General features: G+C 39.4%; 1 protein-coding gene across 1 annotated transcript in view; it reads left to right on the plus strand.

Annotated features, from left to right (window-relative positions):
• LOC130164805 (collagen alpha-1(XXV) chain) overlaps positions 1-26,659 on the plus strand; it is a 145,455-nt gene that overhangs the window by 112,953 nt on the left and 5,843 nt on the right. The window contains exons 12-37 of the mRNA XM_056369776.1: positions 67-111; positions 2,030-2,074; positions 2,705-2,731; positions 5,297-5,341; positions 10,369-10,401; positions 10,872-10,907; positions 12,893-12,937; positions 14,542-14,604; positions 15,752-15,820; positions 16,551-16,595; positions 17,114-17,158; positions 17,464-17,541; positions 18,072-18,095; positions 19,811-19,855; positions 20,051-20,095; positions 20,283-20,363; positions 20,505-20,567; positions 20,754-20,804; positions 21,482-21,508; positions 22,248-22,328; positions 22,696-22,731; positions 23,267-23,320; positions 23,465-23,518; positions 23,989-24,015; positions 24,374-24,427; positions 25,979-26,065. Of these exons, the coding sequence (XP_056225751.1) occupies positions 67-111; positions 2,030-2,074; positions 2,705-2,731; positions 5,297-5,341; positions 10,369-10,401; positions 10,872-10,907; positions 12,893-12,937; positions 14,542-14,604; positions 15,752-15,820; positions 16,551-16,595; positions 17,114-17,158; positions 17,464-17,541; positions 18,072-18,095; positions 19,811-19,855; positions 20,051-20,095; positions 20,283-20,363; positions 20,505-20,567; positions 20,754-20,804; positions 21,482-21,508; positions 22,248-22,328; positions 22,696-22,731; positions 23,267-23,320; positions 23,465-23,518; positions 23,989-24,015; positions 24,374-24,427; positions 25,979-26,065 (1,305 nt within the window). The remainder of the gene's footprint in view (positions 1-66; positions 112-2,029; positions 2,075-2,704; positions 2,732-5,296; positions 5,342-10,368; positions 10,402-10,871; positions 10,908-12,892; positions 12,938-14,541; positions 14,605-15,751; positions 15,821-16,550; positions 16,596-17,113; positions 17,159-17,463; positions 17,542-18,071; positions 18,096-19,810; positions 19,856-20,050; positions 20,096-20,282; positions 20,364-20,504; positions 20,568-20,753; positions 20,805-21,481; positions 21,509-22,247; positions 22,329-22,695; positions 22,732-23,266; positions 23,321-23,464; positions 23,519-23,988; positions 24,016-24,373; positions 24,428-25,978; positions 26,066-26,659) is intronic.

Genomic DNA, 26,659 nt, shown 5'->3' on the forward strand with positions numbered 1-26,659 from the left:
AGTGAAACACAGCGCCATTTTTTTTTCTTGCAGTGACAACTAAAAGCCTTTGTGTTTATTTCCCAGGGTTCACTCGGGCCTCCTGGCGTCCCAGGTGTTGACGGACTGAAGGTGAGCACATATCAACAAAACAGTTGATGATTGTCGTACAAATTTCTACGCCTTTCGTCTTGTTCAGATGGATATTTTAAAACTGCTACAAATTCATAATGTTAAACTTTTCCATTTTAAATTGAGCAGCTCCTTTAAATTTAACCGGAACATGGCATAATGCTTCCCTCACAAAAACCACAAAAGAAAAAGTTCAGAGAGCCAACTTCCATCCACACCTGAAAGTATTTTATCTTCCAAAGGTTAACTTAGAGTTTTCATTAGTCTTTTTTGGCCATATGTTGTACTTTTCATATTAGAAAAGTTCTGCAGCACATTCTGACTATTTCAAACCGCTATCCTATTTAGGCGAAATCCCCTGGGCTGCATCTTCAACTCTTAACCACAAAGTACCGTTTGGAGCTGCCTGTGAATCTGCTCACACTCTCGGCTCATTTCTGCATTTCATTCTCAAACCGAATAAAGGAGACACAGTGCAGGTGTTTCACAATGGAGGGAAAAATGGAAAAGCATATTTATTCCAGAACAAACGATGGTACAAGTGACGAGAACGAATGAGGAGACGATTGGAGAGGCACCATCTTTCAAATCTCACGCGTGCATTTATAAAGATATGAGCGGAGAGGCACGCATGGCCGTAATAGGAACCAGAGTAAAGAAGTTTCATTTTGAAGTGAAAGCCATACTGACTGTGGAGACAGCAAAAGCTGAAGGCCTAATTCCATACTTGTGTAAGGAGTGGGCTTTGCCAGCACCCATGAAATAGAACTCCAATGCTGTGCAATGCAGTTATAAAACAGAATCTGTTCTGGTATGCAAGTGTCACTCATGCAGAAAGATGAACTCTGAGGCAGTTACGGCTGCCCTGCCAGCAGTGGCAGGTTGACTGGCAGACATCGTATTGATCTGACAAAGATATCCACTGAAAGGGGATGATCACTAATGCAAACCTTATCAGCCCCGGTTTAGGAGTTTTTAATCAGACTCCATCATCATTATGGCAATGAGTCCCATATGTGAGCTGATAGATGAGACTAGATTCCAGCATTTATGAAGAGTTGCGCCGCCAGTGTGTAGTATGGGTGTACATTGATCATACACACTGATATTCCCGTAATGCTTCATGCAGAATACATCATGAAGCATCAAAGAGTTTTGTTAAAAGACTCAAAATGAAAACAATAAGAAAGGGAGAAAAAAAAAATTAATGATATATACAGTAACCCTCATAATACTGAGAAGCCCATTCACATGTATTTTAATCCAAATATTAGATTGCTTTATTTTCCATCCTGGCTACATTAATCAGAATCATCCGATTAAAGTCGTGCGTCTGGGATGAGGAATAGCTGCAACTCCTCTAAAAGGCTAATGATGTGGTAGGTTTGCAGAGGTCGGCAGGTTAATTGTTCTTGGCAACGGATGAACTGAGGTTGGTTTCTCAGTCAGAGCTGCAGAGAACAAGGGATTCAACTCACACTAACAGCGAACTGGCATTCAACAGATGGACTTGGCTTTCTTCTTTTGCTCATGTTCAGAACCAAAGCGGAGATAATTAAGCTTTTAATCAGCTTGTTTATCCTCTCTACGTTCAGTTTGTGGTTTTAATATTTTATACTTTTGAACTTTTTTGGAATTTTATGGTATTTATTTAATCCTAGCTGTACATTAACAAGTGGAAAATCCACTCCATCTGTTCTGTCTACTGCTCGGTTATTGACTATCCTGCAAATGTCTACCTTTGTGACACGAACCTCACCCCTGTTAAGGTTAAAGGTTATCTCTATCCAGGGAGAAAACTTAAAGCTTTTTTTTTTTTTTTTTTTTTTCCTTGTATCTTCTGACCTTAAATCAGAGGTCACAATAGTAAAGCAGCACACTCAATACAGCCACTGTGTGTATGTTATGCTGTCCTTAGGGGGATGTTGGCATCCCAGGATTCGACGGTATCCCCGGAGTCAAGGTCTGGTGCACACATATTCTGTGTGCTCTTATTCTTTTAATTCATAGCGATCATATTTTTATTTTTGTAGTTTTTAAATAATTTATCATTTTTCATCCTTTCCCATCAAAGAAACATTGATTTCTCTTTAGCTTTTGGACACTTGTCGCCATTCATGCTTTTTTAATACCATTTTTTTCATTACACACAACAATTTTACATATTAGTTAGAAAACATGTATATCTTCTCATTCATTTTTGTTGGATATCATGTTCACATGATCTGTATTTGCCAGTAGATCAATAACAACAGGTCACCTTCATTTCAGAAATCTGTCAATCTACACATAGGTTTTATTCAATTAAATTGTGGTGGAATATTTTTATTGTTATTTTAGTCTGTTAATGTCGACAATTTATTGTAGTAACTACAAGTTTTGAAAAATACTTTAAAAGTTTTTTTTTAAAAAAGCTTTTACTTGAGGGTGTGTTCTGGGGAAAAGACGACCATAACACAAGAGAATTTCCATAATCTAACATGACTTTAACCCCAGATACAATCTGATCCTTAGTGGCTGCAATAATTCCCCAACTGAACCCAACTCCCCCTGAGCTTTCCTGTGTCTAACGCTCTGCTTTCTTTCCCAACAGGGTGAAATGGGAGAGCGAGGTGAAAAGGTAACGCACTAATTCAGATCACCAAACATTATTGTTAGCATCACTCTTGATATTCCACCATGTGTTAGAACAGCCGCCGTGATAAAATGACGGCAGCTCCGCCTTTACTTCTCACAGCTCCAGCTTGTTTTTCCAAAGGGGACTCCATTCTGAGATTTGGCCATCATTGAGTCAGTGAATCACCGAGTCAAAAAAATGAACACAATTTCTCCAACTCCAGGAGACCAAAAAAACTGAACCCGCACAATAGCCTCACTGAGGAAAAGCTGCCTTATTCCCTCCATTCCCTGATTTTGCTGGTGCCCATATTCACTGCAGTGGATGGGAGGTGTGAACACCGACAGATTCGAGAGTGAGGCAGCCTGGGAAAGGTGGTGATGACTCATTGTGCTTCATTGACCACAAAACCTGCCTTCAGGCAGTCGTTCTTAGTTGCTCTCAGTTTTTCTTCAAATCGGAGGCTTATTTCCTGTTATTAATACACCTGGTTCAGTGTCGTAATGCGGTTGCGCGGTCACAATCTCCTAGCAACCATTTTTCACAGCATCATAGGTGTCTGGTGGAGAATTAGCCACATGGAGATAATGGCTCAATATACAGTAATAGAAACTGAATCTAGGAGATTATTATGTTGCGAGATCAAGCCACTTCAATAAAGTGTTTTATAAAGCACTGACCTGACAAGGTAGACTGTCGCTGACACTGTGCTGCTCTGCTTTTGTCATTTAGTTTTCACTCTAAAACAGAGATCCTCCTCAAGATCCTTTTAAACAAAGCTATGCCGACTTATGACCCCTTGGCCTTGTCACAGCAACTCACAGACACAACCTTTCTCGCTTTTTAGAAGCGTAAAAAGGGAAAAAGTATCCAGTATTTTATAGTAAAGAAGCAGAAGCAAAGATTAGAGAAGAGGTAATTATCTTGAAACCTACTAGATTTATCCTGCGACCCCTCAGAAGGTCGTCACCCCCAGGTTGGGAATCACTGCTCTAAAGCACTATGAGAATTTATTGTGAGGCACGGAGGCGGAACAGTTGTGTTAACATGAGCTGCAGTTTTTTGGCATTGTTTGCTGACTAAAGAGCCAGCAGGCAAATTCAGGAGAGCAATTAATCCTGACTCTACGCTAGTAGTCGTTTTAACTACTAACATATAGAATCATAGATGGTAAAGTAAACAGCAATTCATCTCCTGACACATGCTTGATGTCATTGAAGCTGTTACAGTCATCTCATTTTCTTGACTTTCTTTTTTTTTAATGGTCTCCGCAAGGACAGAAACTTTGATTTCAAATTGGAATTGCTGTTCATTATATGAGCAAACTATTAGACTATCATTTACTCAACATAAAATCATGTGGGTTTATCAAAGTTAAAATTATTCCGTTCCTGCCAAAGACAGCACTGAAACTCACTCCAAAGGGCTATGAGCTTTTAATTCGAGAGGAGCCAGATATGTTAACATAAACTGCTGTTTCTGGCATTGGTTGTGAATTAAAGAGCCAGCAGGCACATTCGAGAAAACAATGCTAGCCTAACAGATAAAAAAGTGTTTGTATGAGAAGCACAGCGCCTCTTACACAACCCTTTATTTGAAATCCTTGGATTTGCAAGTCATCTTCAAATTAGGAACATGGAATTATAGAAGTGCAAGGATAAGTATTATATCAACAAGACTCCAAGAGACTGCAGCCACTCGAGAGGCTCTGTGTTTTAGCATACGAACATTTGCTAAGTAGCACTAAATACAAAGTTGAGCTGATATGAATGCCATTACTTATCTATTACTTAATGGCAATCTGTCAAACACTTGTTGACACATTTCAATCTTAAAACCACACATTTCAAGCTCATGGTGGCACTAGAAGAAAAGTCAGTACATCACTGAGTGAGTGGGATCAATTGTCCAGCAACCATGAATGTCAGTACAAAATCCAAAGGCAAATCCATCCATCCATCCATTCATCCACATGTGAAGACATTTCAGTCTGGACCAATAACTGTATATAAAGATACATCTTTATATAGAGTTACTGGTCTGGACCAATGACGAAGGCTGACCTGCCGACCAACATTGCCATCCACGGAGCCATGCTGCTCGCGTGACTAAACTCAGTCAATCTGTTCTGCAATCTGCAAAGATGGAAAAGTTTATTAGAATTTAGAAGTGAAGTTTTTCACAGTTGATGCCAGGAGTTTATGACCTCCATTATGCCCCACAGAGTGTATTACATCACCTGAAATCAGTCATATTTGAACTATGTGTAATGACTCAGCTTGTGACCAAAGTGAATTTTACATGTACATTAATGGCACTTCGTCTTTGCTGCAGTGCGCTTAGGTTTTTTTTTTTTTTTTTTTTTTTTTACAAGCATCCATTAAGCTATTTTACAGTGCACTCAATCACAGAAAGAGATTTGTCAAAGTCCTACTGTGTGTTATTTAAGTCCAATCTGGCAACCCTGTTGAAGGTCTTTGTCTGTGGATTTTAGATTCTCATCCGTCTCGGTTACAGTCTTGCAATCGGTAGACTTTATATGATTACCTCTGTGTGTTTTCATCACAGGGTGATATGGGTGAAGACGGACCGAAAGGTGATATGGGGGAGAAGGTATGTAAATTCCACTTTACCTGTCATTCTCTTTGTTTATGTCTTGGACCTGGCTCAGAGAAACAGCAGAGAGTCTCTCTGTGGCTGGAAAACATAAAAAAAAAAAAAAAAAGTTAATGTTAGCCATGTGAGAGAAGATCTGTGGAGAGAAGCGGAGGCAGAAGTAGCTGAGGTCAAGTGCCATCAGCTGCAGACAAAGCTGCACAACAGCAATCATCCTGGCACTTGATGCGTCCTTTGTGCTTAATGTGGACTTAATTGCTATGCTACGCTGACGCTACATTTTCTGGTTGGATTGCTCCTGCATTAGCTTGGGAGCATTTATCATCAAGACAGCTTGTCAGGTTGGGATCCATTTCCAACAAAAGGCAGAGTGAAGCTCATCTAGACAGATTGTTCAAGTAATAGATTTGTGTTTCTGTCCAGAAAGCTTTTGTTGTCGGGAAAGGTTTTTGTTTTGCGTTAGTTCACTGACATCAAGTCCAGAGGCAGATTATGCATCCCATCCAGAACTCGCCACGCTGCCTTTGCTGTTATTATATTATTGAAGCAACACTTACGAAAACAGATCACAGCCTTATTCGTATTGAGTGACCTCATGGCAAAATTTAGGCCTCCCTTTACCCTTCAGACTTGTTGCAAAGCATTTCAGAAACAAACCAATTATGGATCGGAATTAATGATTCATTCAAAATGTTGATTCAGCTTCTCACATTTCTGGGAAAAGGTAAAAAAATAAAATAAAATAAATGTTCCCAAAATTGCCAAAAATGGTAACACAGTTGCTGAGAGCAGACATCAGACACAAAATACAGTGATGTTTAATACACAGGAGATGCTTCTTTTTGAGCGAGTTAGGCATAAAAACAAATATTACTGATAGACCAGCAGCGGAGCAGAAGCAGTGTACTCAAAATGTCACTGCCAATTTATTGCTGTTGAGCAGAGGACAACTTTGATAACTTCTCACTTTATGGGTGCTCTGTCTTTTTTTTAAAGACTGCCGAACACAGCTGCCAAGAAAGACACCATTTGAAGGAAACAGATGCAGGATATCATCTGTGGAGAATGAGTGAACAAAAAGGAAAGTGGAGGCGATAAAACTTTGCAGCTCAAGCACAGCTTTGATCTGGTCCACCTCAGTGCTGTAAAAGGAGAAAAAAATGATGGGTTTTCGCCGCAGGAATGAAACAGAAAAAGTGGAATTGAGTACTATAGGAAGGCAGACTTCTGTAGCCAGTCACCTGCCATTCATTCTTCAAGAGCATAGCCATGTATTTGTAATAAAAAAAAAAGAGACAAAGCAGTGCAAAGGAAATAGTGAAGATTTTTTCATTATTATAGATAGGATTACCTCATCTTCTCAGATTGTCAGTGTCAGGAAGTGAAGTTTTTAAACATTCGGTTGTGGCAGCTATAATTGCTTTTCAATCAAGACATACATCCAGATGAGTATAAAATATACCAGATACACCAAGGACTGATTTATTTTTCAGTGCAAGTGCTCAAAGACACACACATGATCAGTCAGAGGAGAAAATTGCACATCACTCCACAAGCCGATCCCCCCCTGTCATCATGTGGACTGCAGAGTTTTGTGTCTGATCAATAGCTCATCCCTGATATTATTGTTTTTGCATGTAGAAGAAGAAAGCAGAGAATAGAGGGACAGCGGAGGGGAGGGAATCTTCAGTCTTCCAGGCTGAAGATGCCAAAGCTAACAATACACAGCACACACTGCGGGGAAAATGTGGTAACACGGGGTGAGAGGTGAGGCAGTGAAAGCTTCGCTATGGTGAGCAGAGAGACCTCGGGGAGTGCAAGGGGGGTGGCAACACAAGCAGCCGGACCAGACTTTACATGATACAAAAGGAGATTGTTATGACGGAGGGGAGGGGGTCTGCAGAGTGTGAAAGAGAAAAAATGACAGGACAGATACACTCACATGCGCGCTCACTCAAAGACACATGTTTAATCGCAGGCGTGCAAAAATCAATTTCTTTCACTCCTAAAGAGGGCAATCTGTTACACTCTGAGTCATGAATGAGAAAAACATCATATGTACCTGAGATGAGCAAAAAACCTGACACCATTCATTAATCTGATGCTTTGTGAATTCATGGTTGGGTGGGGAAAAAAAGTGTGAATGTGAAAGTCCTGTATTCAGGAAAAGTGCATGCGCGTTATTCAGAAAATGTAAGGATTAAAAGTATGTATCATTAAGCATTATATTATTGTATTATTGTTAGCAGCATTTTAATGTTGCAGTTAGAGCTACTTTTTACTTTACTATAGTATTTATATACAGATGCACAGCCTTGATCTGCTGAGTCACTATTAACTATAGCTATCAAATACATGTAGTGGAGTAGAGTATAAAGTATTTTAAAATTTTACTTAAAAACAGTATTTGAGTGAATGTACGTATTTTTTTCCCACCACTCTTTATTGTATATATTATGTGGCAGATTACCTGCTGTGTTGCTTTCATAAGCCGTCATCAACTGTGAAGAGAAATGTTTCCAACAGCCTCTGCATGTCCATCTCTGGCCTCCTTTAAAACAAATCATTACCACAGTTAAAAGCTTTAGTTCTAAACCATTTACTTCTGATGCATTCTGCCTAAGTATTTAACTAGGTGTGAAATTAACTGTGGCTCTTCTCATTGAAAAGTCGAAACTCACAGATAGGAAAATTCTTTAAAGGTTTTGAAAAAAAACAAAAAAAAAAAAAACCCTAAGTAAACTCTGGAATTGGCTTTGGGAAGTTCCAGGCTGTGAGCGCTTGGCTCTGGCCGATGTGGCACAGCGGTTGGTATAAATTTTGAATCCTAAGATCCGGTCCAAGTTCTTGTGAACTGGCCAGGTTTCAGCTGTTGGCAGTTTCTCTCTGTCCTGGGAGCCAATCATAATCCGTGTCGCCTCACATATATTCTAACTAAGTGTCAGAGGTCAGTATTCAACTGAGGCCGCTGAATTTGGTCATCTCTGCTAATGACCATAATATGAAGTAAGAGTCATGTTTTGAAGGCTGTGGTGCCATTTAATGGTTACATTTGTCACAACTCAGCTCCGGCTTCACTGCTCGCTGATTAATTCTCTCCATCTCATTCGCTCTCACCAGGCAAACATCTGGAAAAATGCCTGATTTACCAAGCATACATTATAAGATCTTCATGCTATTATCTTTAAATGCCAATATGCACTGACAGTTTTGGATGCCTGTAATGAAGTGGAGCTGTGGCGACAGCTCTCCATCCTGCTCTGCTCTGCGGTTAAATCACAAGTTGTGGCCTCACCGTGGTAATTGGCCCAGTTGGGACATTTCAGCACTCTGTGCCACACCTCAACTCACCTCCCAACTCCACCACTTTTTCCATCTCATACTACTTCATTTGGAAGAGATGAAACCAGTGAAAACTCTCACTTGGTTGCTGAACTTGGTGTCACTTGTGTTAGGTCTGTCATGACAAGAAAATGCCGATGGTATTTATCAGTTCAGCAGCAGGGGAGTGAAGTGTTAATTGCTTGTGTAGAATTCTCTGATACTTTTCTTCACATGGGGCGTGTAGGCTTTTTGATTAAAAGTGTGTAAATCATGCTGTAAATGGTTGTTTTTCACATTATTAGCTCCTTATGATCTCATCCTACTGAGATTTTTTTTTCTAAGTTAATTATGCTTACATATAGTCCATAGCTTGATTACGAGTTTAACAAGGTGAGATCTTTTGTATTTTCTTTTTTGTATAAGATGTAACAATTGAGTACAGATGTGAGACATTCTTTTAATTATAACCCTGCCAAATAACAACAGGTGTAAACCAGTTCTTACTTTGATGTTTGTTTTGTTGAAACAATTATTCAATCAAGACACAAAAACGCCAGAATAATGGGCCTCTGTATAAAGTTTCCTCTTTTGTAATGATTTTTATGTCAACCACAGCATGACATCCATGTTGTTTCTTTTGTATGTGACCAAAAACGTCTTTACTTTATGCCTTTCATTCGTCTCCTCTCACCTCAGCTGTACCCTTAATAAAATATATAAGGACTTGTGAAAATGGCCATATAAAAATCAGAACGATAAGTTTTAAGATAGGGATAGATGCAGTTGAGTATGCAACAAAACCCAGCTGTAAACAGTAACACAGTTTATTGTCTGCAGAAAAAAAATGTTGCAATTAAACATGCCTTGTGTGCTATGCATTGTAATGACTCCCATAAAAAGCTGAGGGCGAGAGGCATTCCTTCAGCAACTTCTGAGCGTGAGGCGTATGTGTAGTGAAACCACAGTCCACACCAGATCTACAGACCCCGTCTCCTTCTCCCCACTCCCTTTTCCCACCAACCGCCCATAATTACGTATATTGGCCTCTTGTTTTATGTCTGTTTTTACTGTACACTGCAGTAGTAATGCAACGCAAAAGAAAGGGCCTGGTTCTGGATGTCTGGATGACTTTGCTGGAAAAATGTGATTTAAGTAGCTCGGTCTCCTCTTAGTTCAATACCCTACCTGAAGAGATGCTTTGAAAAAAGGGTTTAAATAGCTGCTGTGAGTACAGTATATCTATCAGGCCTCTTACCTCCTGTACTGTTGTGGATTTCTTCTATAGTGTTAGATTTCACCCCTCATGTCATCACCAGTATGCAGCTGCACAGTTTGACAGTGTGAAAACGATGAAATGATTCCCAGCACTGCCGTAATGAAAATGCTCGCTCAAACTTTTGTGAGAAGGTACATTTAATCTGAGCAGAGCTTAGAGTAGCAGACAATCTTCTTTCTAATTAGATTTTCACTCAATTCTGTCCAGACAAATCAGTAAATGCAGCAGTTGCAAAATTATGTTCTGCATTGTTTAGTAAAAGAAGGCTTTTTTCATATTTTTGTAAATATAATTGCACAGTAATATTCATTCCTGTTGTGATTTTAGAGAAAGCCTCATTGAGTCTTATAATACCCTTTGTCATTTTTGGACAGTTTTCCAAGTTGTACCTCTCTAACTTTTGTTGTTTTTATCTTTTCCTTAGGGAGATGCGGGCTCCTCTGCAGCAGGCATCAAGGTGAGAGCTAAGCTAACACTAAAGGTTTTTCATTGTTTCTTGATGCGCATTAGGAGATAGTTGCACCAGCTGTTTGTAAGTTCAAACTTAGCCAAACAGCCAATTAAAAAGATTTGCATAACACAAACTAACTAGTTCTTACATAAAGATTATCTGTTGCTACATATTTACACAAAATAACTTCATCGTATAACACTTAGCTAACTCAACAGACTCCAAAACTAACATTAGCTTGCTAATTTTGCTAATTATGGTGAAGAGTAAGATTTATATGGTTGATAAATCACTATACTAATAATGCTATAGCCTAAATGACTGTTAGCTAGGTTAAGCTAGCATTCATCAAATGAAATTAGCTGGTAGCACTAAGCAGGACTGGGAGACTAGAAGTGCTAACAAGGACTTTACTCACTAACTTATTACCAGAAATGAAGCAGCTGAAAAAAAAACACTCTTACTATGTATTACAGGGCGAACCTGGAGAGCCTGGACGTAGTGGACAAAAGGTAATATTGCACTTGGCTCACATTGTTCTTGATACACTGCAGATAGATGATGGTAGCTTGATGGATAGAAATAGATGAATCAGTGATTGGTGATCATAAGGACTAACCATAGTTATATCCACTTGAATATGTAGTGTTTGCTAGTCTTAATAATGTTTTTTCTGTATTGATAAGGGAGTATAGTTGAAATATTTGACTATACAGTAAGAGAAATAGCTCAACAGGCAACAGCTCTCTTAAAACATTTCTTTACTTTTCTTCACTGTGACTACACTCACCTAAAAATTTTAATGGAAAAAGGTGAAGCTCCAGTCTGTTGCGCAAGATAAAATAGCTCAAGTTTTGACATGAGCATTTCAAACTCAGTTGAACCTCGCTGTTAAAAGTGTAATAAGGATGGTTGTACATGGGGGAGCAGAACCTGACACGTTCATCACAGTGCTCCGACTCATTTTACATTTACTTTGGCTTGATACTTGGTCTGAGCCTATGTAGGGTCCCAGGTATTTAACTAATACCTCTGGATATACTAAATCTTTTTGGATGTTTTTTGGATGTTTTTGCTCTATTTTATTGTGACCTGTACTCGTCAGAGTCTAGCCAGGTCATCCCATTACATTGCTTTGCATTCGTCCGACTACACACATTTTTTCCAGTTCAAGCAATGTTTGTTTGTTCAATCTCTTTCTCCCATCCAGCTTTTATTCTAGTGTTTGACTAAATTTCAAGCCAACAAAGGAAATCGGGGGAATACTGTTGAAGAAGCAGTTGCAGATGAGATACTAATAAAACAAGCATGCAGCAGAAGAGGAGCTGTTTTCCTGAAAATAAAGTACATTACTTGTCCCTGCTGCCAAGATTGCACCAGTGCCGCATTTAATTACACTTTTTAATCCCAAGTGCTGCACCCCATTAATTTTCCCCTCTCTTTTCTCTGTTTGGACAAACTGGTTCCAGACTGACAGAAGGGCTTTTAGCAAATGTCTTTTTTTTATGCTGTGCTGCAAAGAAAACACTTGTGGCCCAACTAATTTTTGACTGCTTTATCTTATCTCTCGTTTTACAGACCTTCTGCTTGTGCTGACACACTTACAAATCATATTTCTCATCATATCGGCCATCACGAGATTGAGTTGTTGTTCCTATTAGATATTACCATTTGGATGGCATTCAGCAAGTGTTGGTGATGTAGTAGTCCACAAGAAAGACTTTTATTCATTAGTTTTACAATGCTTTCATTAGCCACAATGGAAATTTACAGCCCTCTCTCTGATCCCCAGAGTGCCGTTACAGTTGATCATTCTCATGCGGCGCTAATCATTTCTTTTCATATGCCATAAATACAATGGTCTTAATAGAGCGTTAAATTATCCTGAGTCAGAAATTTTGTTTTGAAAGTCTCGCAGAGGCCTCACAAGGGACTTGACCTCTGATTTTTTCCACAGCTGGATTAAGTGACTGTGCGTTACTCAAACTTGTATGTATAATGGGAGTCTGGAGTTCCGACCTTGGTAACAGAGAAATAGGCCAACTCTCAACTTCTCGCACTGCCAAACTCTAACGACCTTGAAGCCACGGCAGCTCTCTCAATCAGCTTTTGCAACTTTAATCCAAAGTATCTCACAGTTTTTCCTTCCAGAAACTAGAACTTTTCACACCTGCCCAAACCAATAAAATCATAAAACTAAAACTCCATTGCACTTGTGGAGGGTTGAGTGTTATAACAAGCACTAATCTCGCTGTCAAGCCATGGTTGCATGAGTTGGTATGAAAGTGCATGTGCAGTACCTTCTACTAGTGCTTACCGCAAGCAAATGACAGTCAACATACACTCATGGACAGCAGACCACTTTTCGCAATTACAGCAGCAGATAGCCAGAAAAACTGTGAAGTGTAAAGTTAATAGAACCCCAAAGAGCCTACAGATGAGGCTTGACTCAGCTTAGCTTGGCTTGGCTGTAACATGTCACACTCTTCCTATGTAGGGAGAGCCAGGACTTCCAGGGCTGCCTGGACTCCCGGGGATAAAGGTAAATGCTTCGCTGTTTTTACCCCCAGTCATTCCCCCAGTGTTGTCCCTGTCCATCCGCTTCAGCCCGTCTGCAGCATAGTTCAGAGCGAAACTCAGCTGACCTATTGTCATGCGTTATGTATGACACATCAAGGTTTCATAATCTTGCTTTCCCTGCTGTTTGGGATTTGTACCGTGACAGCGAGGTTACATCTGCTGCGGTGACAGAGCCACAGTAATACCTGTACATTCAGTGCAGCGAAAAGTAAGGAGCTTAGGCAAACTGACGAAGCCAACCAGTCAATGCTTTGGATCTGAACGTGCCACAAGTCAGCAAGAAATCTGTCTCATTAAGGTTTGTGAATCCCATAGAGGTCTATGAATTAATGATCACACCACTGCAACCCTGGAAAACACTTCAGTCTACTTCCAGGAAGTGGCATCAAGAGGCTCGCTGCAAAATGTGTCAAAACTACTGCGTGTTAAGGAGAGGAAATTTGATTTTTATTTGATTATTTATTTATTTATTTTTCAAACTAGGCTTTTATTGTTTTCACTAAGGAGCTTGCTTTTTTTTTTTTTTTTTTTTTTTTAACTGTTTCATAAAAGAACAACAGCAGATGGTGAAACTAAAGGCACAAACGGCACATGATAATTCACTGCCAGAATAGCAACCACCTCAGTGTATTTCAGGATCATTAGCTTGAAATATAACATTTGAATGTAAGGAATGCTGAAACAAGCATGATGAGATGATGCTTGTTGCTGTTTTTGATGTTGGTTTTTCTCTTTTTGTATGCTTGTAATGTGCTGGCCTTGTAAAAAGCCCTTTCATTTTATATTTTATATACTCCTGTTTTTACTTAAAAGGCCTGAATGCTTGATGGATTCTAACAATATTTTGCTAACGCAGCACTCACGGGTTCTGAGCTTGGCTTGCACTTTGTTCTGCTCCACATTCTTCACTGTTTATCCAATCAAAATTTCAAAGTTTGTGAAGTAAGTGTTCATTACCAATCCAAAGGCTTCCAGAGCGTCTGAACTACTGTAGGTGGGAACTCTGGTTGCAGATGGTTTATTCATGTGTTTCAAATAAGTTATTTCGCAATCAACTGACATGTAAATCAAAACAAATCGTGCATCACACCCTCACACAGGAAGCTCACTCCTCAAACGTGAAAGTGCAAATGCAAAAATGTGAAAGCTTCTTCAAAGGTGGCAGAGAACCTGGATTTTGCTCACACTCAAGCAGAACACCTGTGTGTCATTAAAAGGAGTCATTAATGTTTGTAAAACTAGGGGATAAATTAACAAGCCACTGATCATTTGTGTTTATGTGTTTGATCTATGCATGTGTGTGTGTGTGTGTGTGTGTGTGTGTGTGTGTGTGTGTGTGTGTGGGGGTGAGTGTGGGGGTGTGTGTGTGTATATATGCGTGTGTGTTTGTGTGCACCAGCAAGTGTGTGAGCAGTAAATGCATGCCTGTCGTATCAAATATGTTTGCCCATGCATCTTGTGTATGTGTGCAGTGCTCAACAGCAGCGAGTGGAGCTGTCGCTACACCAAAAATACCCTCTGCAAAAATGAGTAATATTTGCTTCTTTTTTTTCTTTTTTTATTCAGGGTGAGCCTGGATTCCTCGGTCCCCAGGGAGAGCCAGGACTTCCCGGACTCCCAGGAACTAAGGTGGGTGATTTCAGATTTCCACAGTAACTGCAGAGATCGTATTTTTTGCAACAGAGGAAGTATTTTCTGCTCAGTGTGACCGGGGGGGAATTCAAGTCTGACAATGAGATGCAACAGCTTTGACACATCCCATCAGTGTGATCATCACTGAAGTCACTAATTCCTGAGAGTTTATGGTCTAATTATCCATTATTATCGTTTTACCAAGGTGATTAAGCCTCTGTTTCTTCTAAATGTCACTTGGAAGTGGTCAGAATGAGCTAATCCTTTGCCGCTCCCTTTGAGTCGTGACATTATCCCACTGTGGAGCCAGCGGTGATAATCCAGACACACAAGAATTACTGTTTGCATTGTTCCTTTGCATCAGGCTGTTTGTCGTGCATTGATAATCAAGATATATTCATCTTCCTTTTGTTAGGTTCTCCTGACCTGTTTGAGACGAGCAGGGTTTTACCTAATGTGTTTTTTTTTATTCAAAATGTTTCAAACTGTTTATTTTCAATGCTCAGTCTCTAAGTTATCATTACTGAGCAGCTGTTTGGAAAGAAAAAGACAAAGGTTTATTGACTCAACACTGCTGAATAATGATTGAGTCTCACTCGGTTTTAAGTATCAACAATGAAGTAATAGCGTGTGTGAGTTATACCACATCCCCATCTATTGGCTCTCTCCAGTCACTCCACATGAAGAGCAATAGCAAACAACTGTACAACAAAGGATTTGCATTTTTTCTTAAAAGATACAACTTAGAGGACAAAGAAAGTTTGATGCAGATGTTTGTTTGGGGTTTCTCTTCAAAAAAATACAGTTAACCTTGTCAAACGTCACAATCTACCAGCAGCGCAGATTGTGCTGAGTCAGCATAAATAGCCACAATATACAATGCAAATGTGTTGAGTAAGCAAACCCATGAGAAGGGCGGGATGTTCTTGTTGTAGATTCCTTAGTCATGTCAATACTGTATATCATTAAGGAAATTGGATCATGCCTGATGTTCAGAACATGCATCATAGCTCCTCTGCTGACAATAAAAAGAAACTGAGCCTCGATCAGCAGTTCTCTAGAACTCTGAGAAAATCCAGGTTGCAGGAGAACTGTGGTTTTACACACTTCAGTTGCTAAGCAGTTTATTCTTTTGTCTCCTCAGGGTGAGAGAGGCGACCACGGGCCACCAGGAAAGGGTGAGCGCGGAGAACTTGGACCCATTGGACCAAAGGTCAGTGATTCTTGCTCATATGTGCATGCATTCCCATATGTGTGCCCGTGTAGCAGTCTTTTCACCCATGTGGTTGACTGATTTTTTGCTGCCATCTAGAGCCTCCTTGCTCAAAGCACACATAAGAAAGTTCTCAGACTCATAAGCGAGAGTAAAATGCATTCCCAAAGCAATTCAATTCATCCAATATTCAGTTATGTTAACAAAAACAGCTGGCTAAACAATTATAGCCTGTAATAAAGTCAAGGCTTTCCCTGGAGTCTGTGTAAAAGTAAACCAAAAGTAAATGAGTTTACCATTGTTTATGTCTGGCGCTGACCCAGCAGGTAGCTTAAGCTCCAGTCTAAACTTAGACGACACAGAGTTCTGTTTCACATGCTATTAGAAACCCCAAAAGTGAAACCCCGACTTTATCAATGCCAGAGTTCAAATAAACACCTCCTCTATTGCCTGGCAGTAATGGCATATTAAAAGCTGGTTATTTTAGTGAAGCTGACTGTGTCGCGCTCTCGGGAGGAATAAGAGAGGCTGATGATATTTCCTTTGTGAAATATGAATTGCATTGAATTTTTTATGATGAATTTGGCTTGAACCTGTAAAGAGAGCTTCTTTTGTACTTTCAGTTTTCTGTTTATATTTTAAGTACATAGCTTTTCTTTCTCTTTTTCTTTTAAAATAATGTCCCCTAAACCATGACTCTTAGTTAATTACGTTTTCCTATTCACGGCAGGGTTCACAAGGAGAGGCTGGTACACCTGGTCCTAAAGGGTCAAAGGTGAGTGTGGCAGATATGTTTTCTTTAAATCTGGTGGACAGAGCATCTTGGTGTTAGAATCAGCTAATGAGATTTTGCAGGTGCTCCAGATCTTGAATTTCCACTGTTGGATGATCACTGGTTTGTTTAGTCTTGAATGCATTTACTTTTAGTTTTTATTTTGTTATTTAAAAGATAAAATGCTAAATCCAAGTAGTTAACAGATGCAAATCATATAAGCTGCAAGTAGGATTCAGTGCAGGTGGGGTCGTTCAGATTTTTGCCATAGTAGCAGTAGGATTATTGTAGTTAAATATTGTATCAGGTCTGTCCAATGTCAAAATCTGAATAAAATAAAGTTATATTTATTCTGCACTTCTGTCTTTATCTGAAAAATACTTAATGTTGCTGATGAAAAGACAGTATTATACTGTACATCATAGTACCTATTTGGGATCATCATGGTAGGAGAATGTAGCACAAGTAGTTCTGGTAGTTCTTGGGAGCTTTGAAGATTTTTGTTTGTCTACTCACATTAGGGAGAGACTGGAGATAAAGGAGAGTTGGGATCCGCTGGCCCGAAGGTAAGCATCTATATTAAATAAGATAAATGCCTCTATTCTCCCCTCTCTTTAATGCTATTATGATGTTGCATTCTGATTCATACTCAACAACAAAAAAATGTATTTCCCAGGAGCTGTTACTCTGCTGGCAGAAAGCCAGTTACTACTCCTATAAACACACACAGAGTACCACCAGGGGGCAGCATTCAATCCTGATCTTGGTCTTCCATTTCTCAGATGTTATGTACTGTATGAATCAAATGTGCAGTTATGGAACGACATGCAAAAGTGTTTCAAATGTGTTTCTTGATGTTAACCATGTGCAGGGCCCCCCTGGGCAGAAAGGAGACCAAGGAGCCACTGAAATCATCGACTACAATGGAAACATTCAGGAGGCTCTACAGGTCAGACAAGTCATTACTTCATGCAGCTCATTTCTCACATTTCTGTTGCTTCAGAGATGTATGTCACATTGCAGCTCTGCTTCTGTTTACAATGCAGGAAGGACTGCTAAATTCATTTGTTTGCAACTAGAGGTTGGATATCTAGTGTGGATGGTGGATGGGCATTTAAGCATTTGCTTTTCATCATTGATGTAGCTCTTGTTGATATTTCTGTTTTGTAATAATGACTAAGATAATGACTAAGATCTTTCTCAACCATACCCACATCTTAAATACTCCAAACATACTCCAAAATGCCAAATAGATGCTTACGACGTGTAAAAGATAAGGCATGCTAAATCTATTCCTTGTATGAAAGTACAATGCCATTCATTCAACATGATTCAGGTTCTGTCAGATAAAGTAAGGTAACAGCTGTTAGTTCATGAAGGTTTATTAAAATGTGCTGACACAAAGGTTTCTTTTCTGTGTGACCTCTGAAATCTTATCTCTCATCTCCTCCCCATTTCCACTCCTTTGGCCCACTGCAGAAGATTACCACTATTACAGTAACGGTAAATAGGCTCTGAGTATTCTGTGTATTGTGTCATCTCCACAAGTGATTCATCTTTGACCTCGCATGGGCCCAACCCAATCCTAGGCACCGGTTTGCACTGCCCTGTTGCGCTTGTGCTCCCTCACCCAGCAACATGTTTGCTTGACAGTGAATGAAACTGTATTCAGTGCTGCGTTTATGCTTCTTTGTGATCAGCCGTTCATGCTTCCTGTTTTGCTGGTTGTCTCCTTGAATGTCTGTTTTCCAAAATTCACTCCATCCACTTATGGTCAAAATCATAGTACAAAATAAGTACGTTGCAGTCATGACTCTTTTGTTTTAATTTAATTCAAATTTCTAATTTAATTCATTCTTTATTAGCGAAACTTGATGTTCTGCCGCCATGTGAAAATCTTTTAAATTTGAAGACATTTATTGTTATAGTATTGCATTTATAGTACTTGTTGCATATTCCTAAATGTATGTATTATTCCAGCAAAGAAAAACTGTATACATTGCAAAGAGAGGGGAAACAATTGGAAATTACCCCAGCAGCTCATTCACCCCCATCATGAATATAATGAAAATTCAGTATCTCATTTTAAGAATTTCACCTATTTCCCTGACATCAGCTAAGTTGTAAGCTAAGCTAAGTTCTATGTATATCATTTATTTTCAATGAAAAAAGCTGCACAGACATAAGCTAGGGGAAACTGTTGAAACTTTGCTTTCTACTCTGTGAAGGTGACACTAAAGTTTGTATACCAAAGTGATAAAAGCAACGTTATTGTATTGGTTAGCATGGTAGGAAATTAGTATGTTCAGAAAGTCTAGCATCACTCCAGTGTTTAGTTATAAGTCTTTTAGCTACATAAGCTAAGTGTAGCTATTGTCTCCTCTGTTTAGCATAGTAGGAAATTAACCTCTTTTAGTGGACCATGGTTAGTGTCACACATTCTAGCACCATTATCGTGTTTAAGCTACGTAAGCTAAGTGTAGCTTGGTAAAAAAAACATTTAAAATAATAGAAAATCATTTCAAGTCGACTGAGTTTGAGAAATCCCTCTTTATTTGTTCCTTACTCTGTGAAGGTGGTACTACAGTGATTAAAAACAACATTGTATATTGTTTTGGCTAACATGGTAAAAAAGATTAGAATGTTTAGCGTTTCTACAACTGGAATGAAATTTTTTTGAGAAACATCCTTGTTCTCTGAAACTGAATTTGTATTGCTACATTTGCAGAGTAGCATTTAGTACCAAATCACTGAATCTTACATGAGTTTACATGGTTAACTCCCATAACCCCCCCCCCCCCCCCCAAAAAAAAAAAAAAAAATCTTACTTCGGCTGTCATAGAACTGATGTTTTGTTACATGATCACCCTTGCATCCTAACATCAAAATATGTCATTTTGTCAGTGATAATAATCATATATCCATGTATTCCAGCTAACATGTTTCAGCATGTGTCTTTCAGCTGAGCATCCTGGTCAAAGTTCAGAACTGATTGCTAACATATTTTTGTGCTATTTGCAAATTATTTCAGTGTGATGGTCACTTATGTTGTTAATGAAATGCATCTTATTTTTTCCATGTCTGAATACAGTTGTAGTGTCATTCACACCAGAGTTTGATACTGACCTGATCATGCAGACCCATGCAGAAGTATAATTCAGATGTGATAAAATATATAAACTGTGATAAAATCTCCTTTTGCATTTCTTTCTGTGCAGGGTCCTCCTGGGCCTCCTGGGCCAATAGGACCAAACGGTATAAAGGTAAACAATGTTTGCTGCACTTTTTGTCATGATGATAATTCTGCTTCCCCTGAATCAAAATTATGTATGTTTCCCTTGTCTGTGAATATCACATTGACTTTTCTTTTGCTAACAAAGTCATAACGTAGCAGTTGCTAAGTCAGTTAGCCTTTGCATTTCATATTGTGTTTGTAAAAATGTTGTCATGTGTCACAGGGGGATCGTGGTATGCCTGGTCTCCCTGGACTCGATGGAGAAAGAGTGAGTTGATCTTATATTCTCATGTATAGATGAGATGATTTTGAATTGGTTTTTAAGACTATGGATTTGAGTCAAAATTACACTTAAAGGACATACAATATGCATTTGCTTAAATATCCACAGGGTAAATAATTAAAATAGTTCCTTTTTAATTGTCTGTGTGTACACGTTTGCTTTCTTCTCTTAGGGCTACAAAGGTTCAAAAGGAGACATGGGAATGCCTGGCGCTTCAGGGGAGAAAGGAGCAACTGGTTTACCTGGCCTACCCGTAAGAATTACAAATCTTCTCTCCAAATATTTTCTAAGACAACGGCCTTTGAGAAGTCTGAAATGTTTATAGTCACATGAAATGTTTGTCTATCTTAATAGATAGAAACTACACATGTGTCATGAAGCTTTTGTTCCTCAGGGTGTCAATGGGGTAAAAGGAGAAAAAGGAGATCTAGGTCTACCTGGTCCTCAGGGTCCTTCAGTAAGTCACATTAAAGACTCAACTTTCCATAAATATATTCAGTTGCTTGTTAGAGATTAGAGATGTTGTTCATTGCAAACTTGTAAAGTGAAATCCTACATCCTCCTAATATATACAGTATATAATACATATAAATATTATACACTAGTTGAACCATAATTTGGTACTAAAATGTATATATTGCAGATTATCGGCCCTCCAGGGCCTTCAGGGCCCCATGGACCACCAGGACCCATGGTGAGTTTTTAAAACAATTATCATCAGTGGACAATATATTGCAATAACCTTTGGCACATCACAGTACTCAATTAATCAAATAATATAAACTTAAAACTACAAACAGGGATTCATGACCATATTAGCAGGTGGAGCCCTCTGAGCAGCTTCCTATACCGTCAGTATAATGCTGTGTAATGTGTCACTCATAACATATTTACTCCCAGTCGTGAACAAGCCCAACCTGTTTATAGTTTGATGTTGTCTTTTTGTTTCAAGGATGAAAAGAGGCGTCACTGTGCTGGTGTTACATCACACTTACACACTCACACACAGACATATAGATCACTATGATTTATGTAACAATAAGTCAATTATAAATCTTTCCTTCACTTACTGACCTCAGATAGCTTCTAACAGTCAGGTACTGTTTACGTCTTTCATCTGAATAGTTGTGGCCCAGTATACCAGTTTGACTTGTGTTTGTTTTCACAAAGTCACCTAGGAACAAAAAACAAAAACGTAGAACATGGAGCAGAGAACGTATACTTGTGCCTGTGGGAAACTTCACCGTGCTGCACTTGTTCTAGTTGTCCCGCTGTAGAAAGTAACAAATATTAATAAAGGATGATTATCAATGAAAAGACCGACCAGGTGCTTTGCAAACTAATATTTTTCTGCCTTGTGATGTTTTTCAGGGACCCCATGGTTTCCCTGGACCAAAGGTAAATGTCAAAGTAAAAGTACAAGTACTTTACATAAAAGGTTGGAGTCAGTATGACAGTAATTAAACCAAGAAAGGCACTTTTCTGAGTTCCTTTGACCATTATCCAAATCCAGGTTTTGCAGAGACATGCTCTACGTGTTTGATTGATTTGATTTTTAAACAATTGTAACACCTTGTGCAGTTGCTAAATGCTTGATACACATTATAATATACTGTACTTGTTATCACATTTTAATGCATCTTTAAGGTACTTTGACAAAGAAATTCTCAACACAAGAAGACCTCAAAGTCATCTTACTTGTTGTTTCCAAAGCTTTTAATCGGATCTCATGGCCTTCCTCCTTGTGTTTTTTTTTCCAAAGTCAAGAATGAACCTTAAAGCTTCTCTTTAAAGCAATTTTTATAAACATTTGAAGCATTTAGATTAGATATCTGTATGTGGCAAACACTTTTCCTTTATCTTCAAAGACTTACCAGTCTATTAAATTCTCCTTTCTGCCACTAATGGAGACATAGCAGATATTAGGCTTTCACTGGTGAAGCAGCAGATAACAATTACAGCAGCTCAGACTTAAAGAGAGTAAATATAAAGTAAGCATATAAGCAAAGACCCACAGGGGAAGTCTTGACTGAAGGGTGAAGGATGAACCAAAGGAGTGAGTACACATACAGGTGCAACTGCAGGTACAGCAACTGTGTCACCTGTCCCTGCTTCCCTCGCCCCCTCACTTTCCTAGGGTGAACCTGGATTGCATGGTGTGAAGGGTATGCGAGGGGAACTGGGACACAAAGGGGATCGTGGACCTCTGGGTCTCCCTGTAAGTACAGCCATGCACCACAGGGTATCTACAGCCACAGAGCCTTTATTTCATCAGACATCCATATAAAACCCTTATTTCTATTTTAGCTCTGTCAGATTTTTGGTTGTGTGTTAGTGCACACAGTTGATTGTGTGTTTGCGTGTGTGTGTGTGTATGTATGTGTGTGTATGTGTGTGTGTGTCTTCTCCATTTTCTGTCCTCATGTCCATTTTCCTGGGCTGACTAGCTTCCCGTAACACACACATACACACACACAGTGTAATTTAGTTGTTGTAAACCCTGCCATCAACCTGTCCTAATAACAGTGTTCATCTGGTACTAATCCCGCCTTGTTCATGTCACTCATACCTCCATAACCACACAGGGAGCCTCCGGCTTGGACGGCAAGCCCGGAATTAGGGTGAGTGTCATGTGACCAAGAGGCTTCACCACCCAACTTCTCTCTACTTCTCTCCCTCTCACCCTCCATACAGTCCCCCTTTTTCCCTCAGACTTTTTACCCACGTCACCTCCTTTTATTGTGTTTCATTGTGACTGGAAAGAAAGTTACATAAGCTTCTGTTGGATTTTTTAGATCTTAGCAAACAAGCCACACTGAGTTTACTTCACAGGAATGGGGCCATACACAAAGCTGTTACAGCAGGCATTTCAAGGCTCTCGTTTGTCCCGTGTTGCATTAACTCAGCATTAACACACACTCATACATTAACTGTGTCAGCAGTGTTGTAAATGTTCTTTGTGGCCAATGCACGTGTATCAGCCGTAGCTCTGTGTGCTGGTTGTAGGTCAAACCACGTGGGAATATTGTACATATGTGGATGCTAAACATGATTCTTGCTTTCCATCTGCTGTTTGTTTGGAAAATCAACTTTATTTTGAAAGGCCAGCTATATTCCAATGATGTAAACTCACCATGACAACACCACTCTCTGCAGGGCATGGATGGGCCTTCAGGTCCAGCTGGTCCTGCTGGGCCAAAGGGTGACATAGTAAGATGGATTTCTATTTTTGACCTTTTTTTCACTGAGGATACAATATATTGTAACTTTTATTTTAGGGGTTAATAGCACTAGTTCATTTCAAAGTGATGGCGTTTGATTTATATTATTGTAACACTGATTCATTTGTATTAGGGTGAGAGAGGAGCACCAGGCGAACCAGGACCAAGGGGACCTTATGGACTACCTGTAAGTTTGATGAGGATATTATCATATCATGCAAATAAGTCAGCAGCACCTTTGATTCATTAAAAAATAGACTTTAAAAACCAACACTATTGGATCAAGAGGAGACCAAGCGATTAACATTGAGCCACAAACTCCTACCAGTTGAGCTAAAAATTGTTGAACAAAAGCAACAGCCACACATGTAGCGTGCTGCATTTTGAAGTTACTGACTAATAAAGGGTCTCATATATTAAATGATCCAGTCACACTTAATGTTCAGAGGCATTTCCTCTGGATTTTACTTAAAGTGGGCATCAGTATAAATCACACATCGCGAGCTGGCACATTCCCCACATATCGCAATGGCACACTTAAGTAAACTGACTTCCACACCACCTTCAGGAACACCTCTACCATCTTTGCTACAGTTTAAATATTGTCTCTAGTAGTTCTTGCTGTGTGACGATATGGCATATGTTGTTTATTTTCAGGGAGCTGCCGGAACACCAGGCTTGGATGTAAGTGTGTATAACTTTATTTGCTCAGGGCAGAGAGACAAAAAAAAGCCACCAGGATCAATGATGTAACAGTGAATCAAATGGCTTTTTCCAGTATAGGAATGCTTGGGGGGGGGGGGGGGATTTTTCTATCTATAAGCCAATTGCATTAACAATAGCAATTATTTCTAGTTGCACATCCATGCACTCATTCTTGAGCTCAGTTTATTTTGCTTTTCACTTTCCTTCTCTAAGCTTCGGATGTTTTTTCTTTAGTTTGATCCTGTTGTGTTTTTTTCAGCTCTGTAAGGACAGGAAACCCCTTTTCTGTCTTTGCTCAGTAGAGCCAGAGTAATTAAGTGGAGTTGTACCTTTGCAGGGGTTGCCAGGCTTAAGGGGAGAGAAAGGCGACGTTGGGGAAAGAGGAGAAAAGGTAGATGTAGATATGCTGTAGTGATTTGTCGATTAAAACCCTTAACATTACAGAGGACTGATGTCAATGGACAGTGACAGGAATTGTGGAGGGGTTTATGTAGTTTCTATACTGAAGTAGTTTGCGACACGTGGTGACATTGTAGCTGGAAGGAATAAACACTTAAATTATTTGAGATCTATATTTCTGCATCCTAATGAATTCCTTTATTTTTGCAGATATTTTGAACACGGTTCAAGTTGGCTTCATTTTAAGTTTGTTTTGTAGCAGCGGCGACTTCTCGATATTCTCACTCTCAAACCAATTGGAGCTTTATACAATGTAAAGCTGCTTTTGCATATAATATCATATCCAGCCCTCTCAAATCAGCTTTTGTTCTCCACCTTTGAATGATTTACCATCTCATTTCTCAAAATCAAAAGTCCAATGTCATTCTTTAGGCATCCAAAAGTGACTTCAACATGTTAGATCAAACAAGTCCATTGACAACAGGCTCTTAAAATTCACATTTGATTTTCTTCTGTTGTTCCCATGCATGAACATAAACTGAAACATTTCACTTCCTTGAATTCTTGAGCCTGTTGATAACTCTTCCCTTGCTTGTGTAAACATTACATTCTATCTTCCAATGCGTAATCTGTATGTCTGACATTTACTAACACTTTTGACGTGTTTTCTTAGATGTTTTTATGTCTTGGAGAAACTGTATCCCATTCCTTGGAACACACAGATAAACATACTTTGGTGTGAATCTTTGTATTTACCAATCATTTCAAAGCACAGAACAGATCCTATCACTGCTTCACTCAGGTATTTGGCAATAACTGGCAACGCTGAATGTGACAGATTATGATGCTACTTTTGAATTAACACAATAAACAGGCACTACTATAGCACTTTTAATAGAGTTATGAGTCCTAATATATGTTTTTTACAACACTTGCATGCACATATATATAGATATATAGATATATATAGATATATAAATATATCTATATATAGATATAGATATAATATAGTTACACTTTGCTGCACATTCATACCATTACAAGTACAATTATATACCGAACATTACCCACTTCATCTCATCATGGCTGAAAATGCTCCTGTGCTATTACTAAAATATTCTTCTCACATAATTTAATTTCAGTTTTCATTTATATCCACTAACATTTTGTAACCCGTCTTTTATTCTGAAGGGATACAGTTTGAACTTGTGAACAGTGTGTAGTAAATTTAATTTTGTCTTTCTGGAGGTTTTTTCCCTGCTGCTCTTTCTCATCCTTTGTGCCCTTGACACCCCTTTTGGCGATCAGCTGTTTTCCACTCCTTCCCACTGTATCATTCCCCTTTTTTGTCCTCTTCCTGTCCTGAGGAATGTTTTTAGAATACCCAGTACTGTCTGGTATCCCCTCCTATCTAACACTGACGATGTGTCCTTCTCCTTTGTGGACCATATTCTCCCTTTTTTAATCTCTCCCCTCCTAATAGCAGTGCTGTCCCAAATGTTCAAAAAATGATTTTAACTTGACCAAACCATTGTATCCACAGGGGGAGAAGGGAAAGAAGGGCAAAAAAGGGCCTAAGGGCGAGAAAGGAGAACAGGGTGCCCCTGGATTAGATGCACCCTGCCCATTGGTATGTCCCAATTGTGAGATGGAAATCCTCTCCCAGCCGTATAGAGCAGTCGTCCCAAAAGAGGATGAGCGCCCTGTGGCGAAACAGATACCTAGCTTCCATCAGACCACAGCAACTGAAACACAGAGTCTATTACTTTCCTGAAACTTTGCAATTCAGACACAGAAACATGCCATTAGAAACTGGAAAACATATAATTGGGCTGGATTGTGGTATCGGCAAGCTCACAGGGCAGCTCCTCTCACGTCCCCGCCCCTTGTGTCTGCCACAGTGGACAGATGCAGGGGTTCAGGGTCGTCCACCTCTCTCCCAGTAACACTCCTAGGTCATCTTTGCAAACAGGGTTTCCGGGGATTTAAGGGTGAAAAGGGGGAACCAGGGCAGCCAGGTCTGGACGGGCTGGATGCCCCATGCCAATTGGTACAGTATTTCTCTTTTTCCTGCTCCTCTTACCCATGCATGCCTCTCACCTTCAGTCATTACTGAAACAAAACCATGCATGACCGGAGAGCTCGCCAAGCATGAATACACCTTAGTTGAATTACGCATACAACTACAATCCATTTATTAAAAAAAAAAAAAAAAAAAAAAAAC

This window comes from Seriola aureovittata, chromosome 23, assembly GCF_021018895.1.
Source record: "Seriola aureovittata isolate HTS-2021-v1 ecotype China chromosome 23, ASM2101889v1, whole genome shotgun sequence".
In the NCBI taxonomy this organism is placed as follows: Eukaryota; Metazoa; Chordata; class Actinopteri; order Carangiformes; family Carangidae; genus Seriola; species Seriola aureovittata.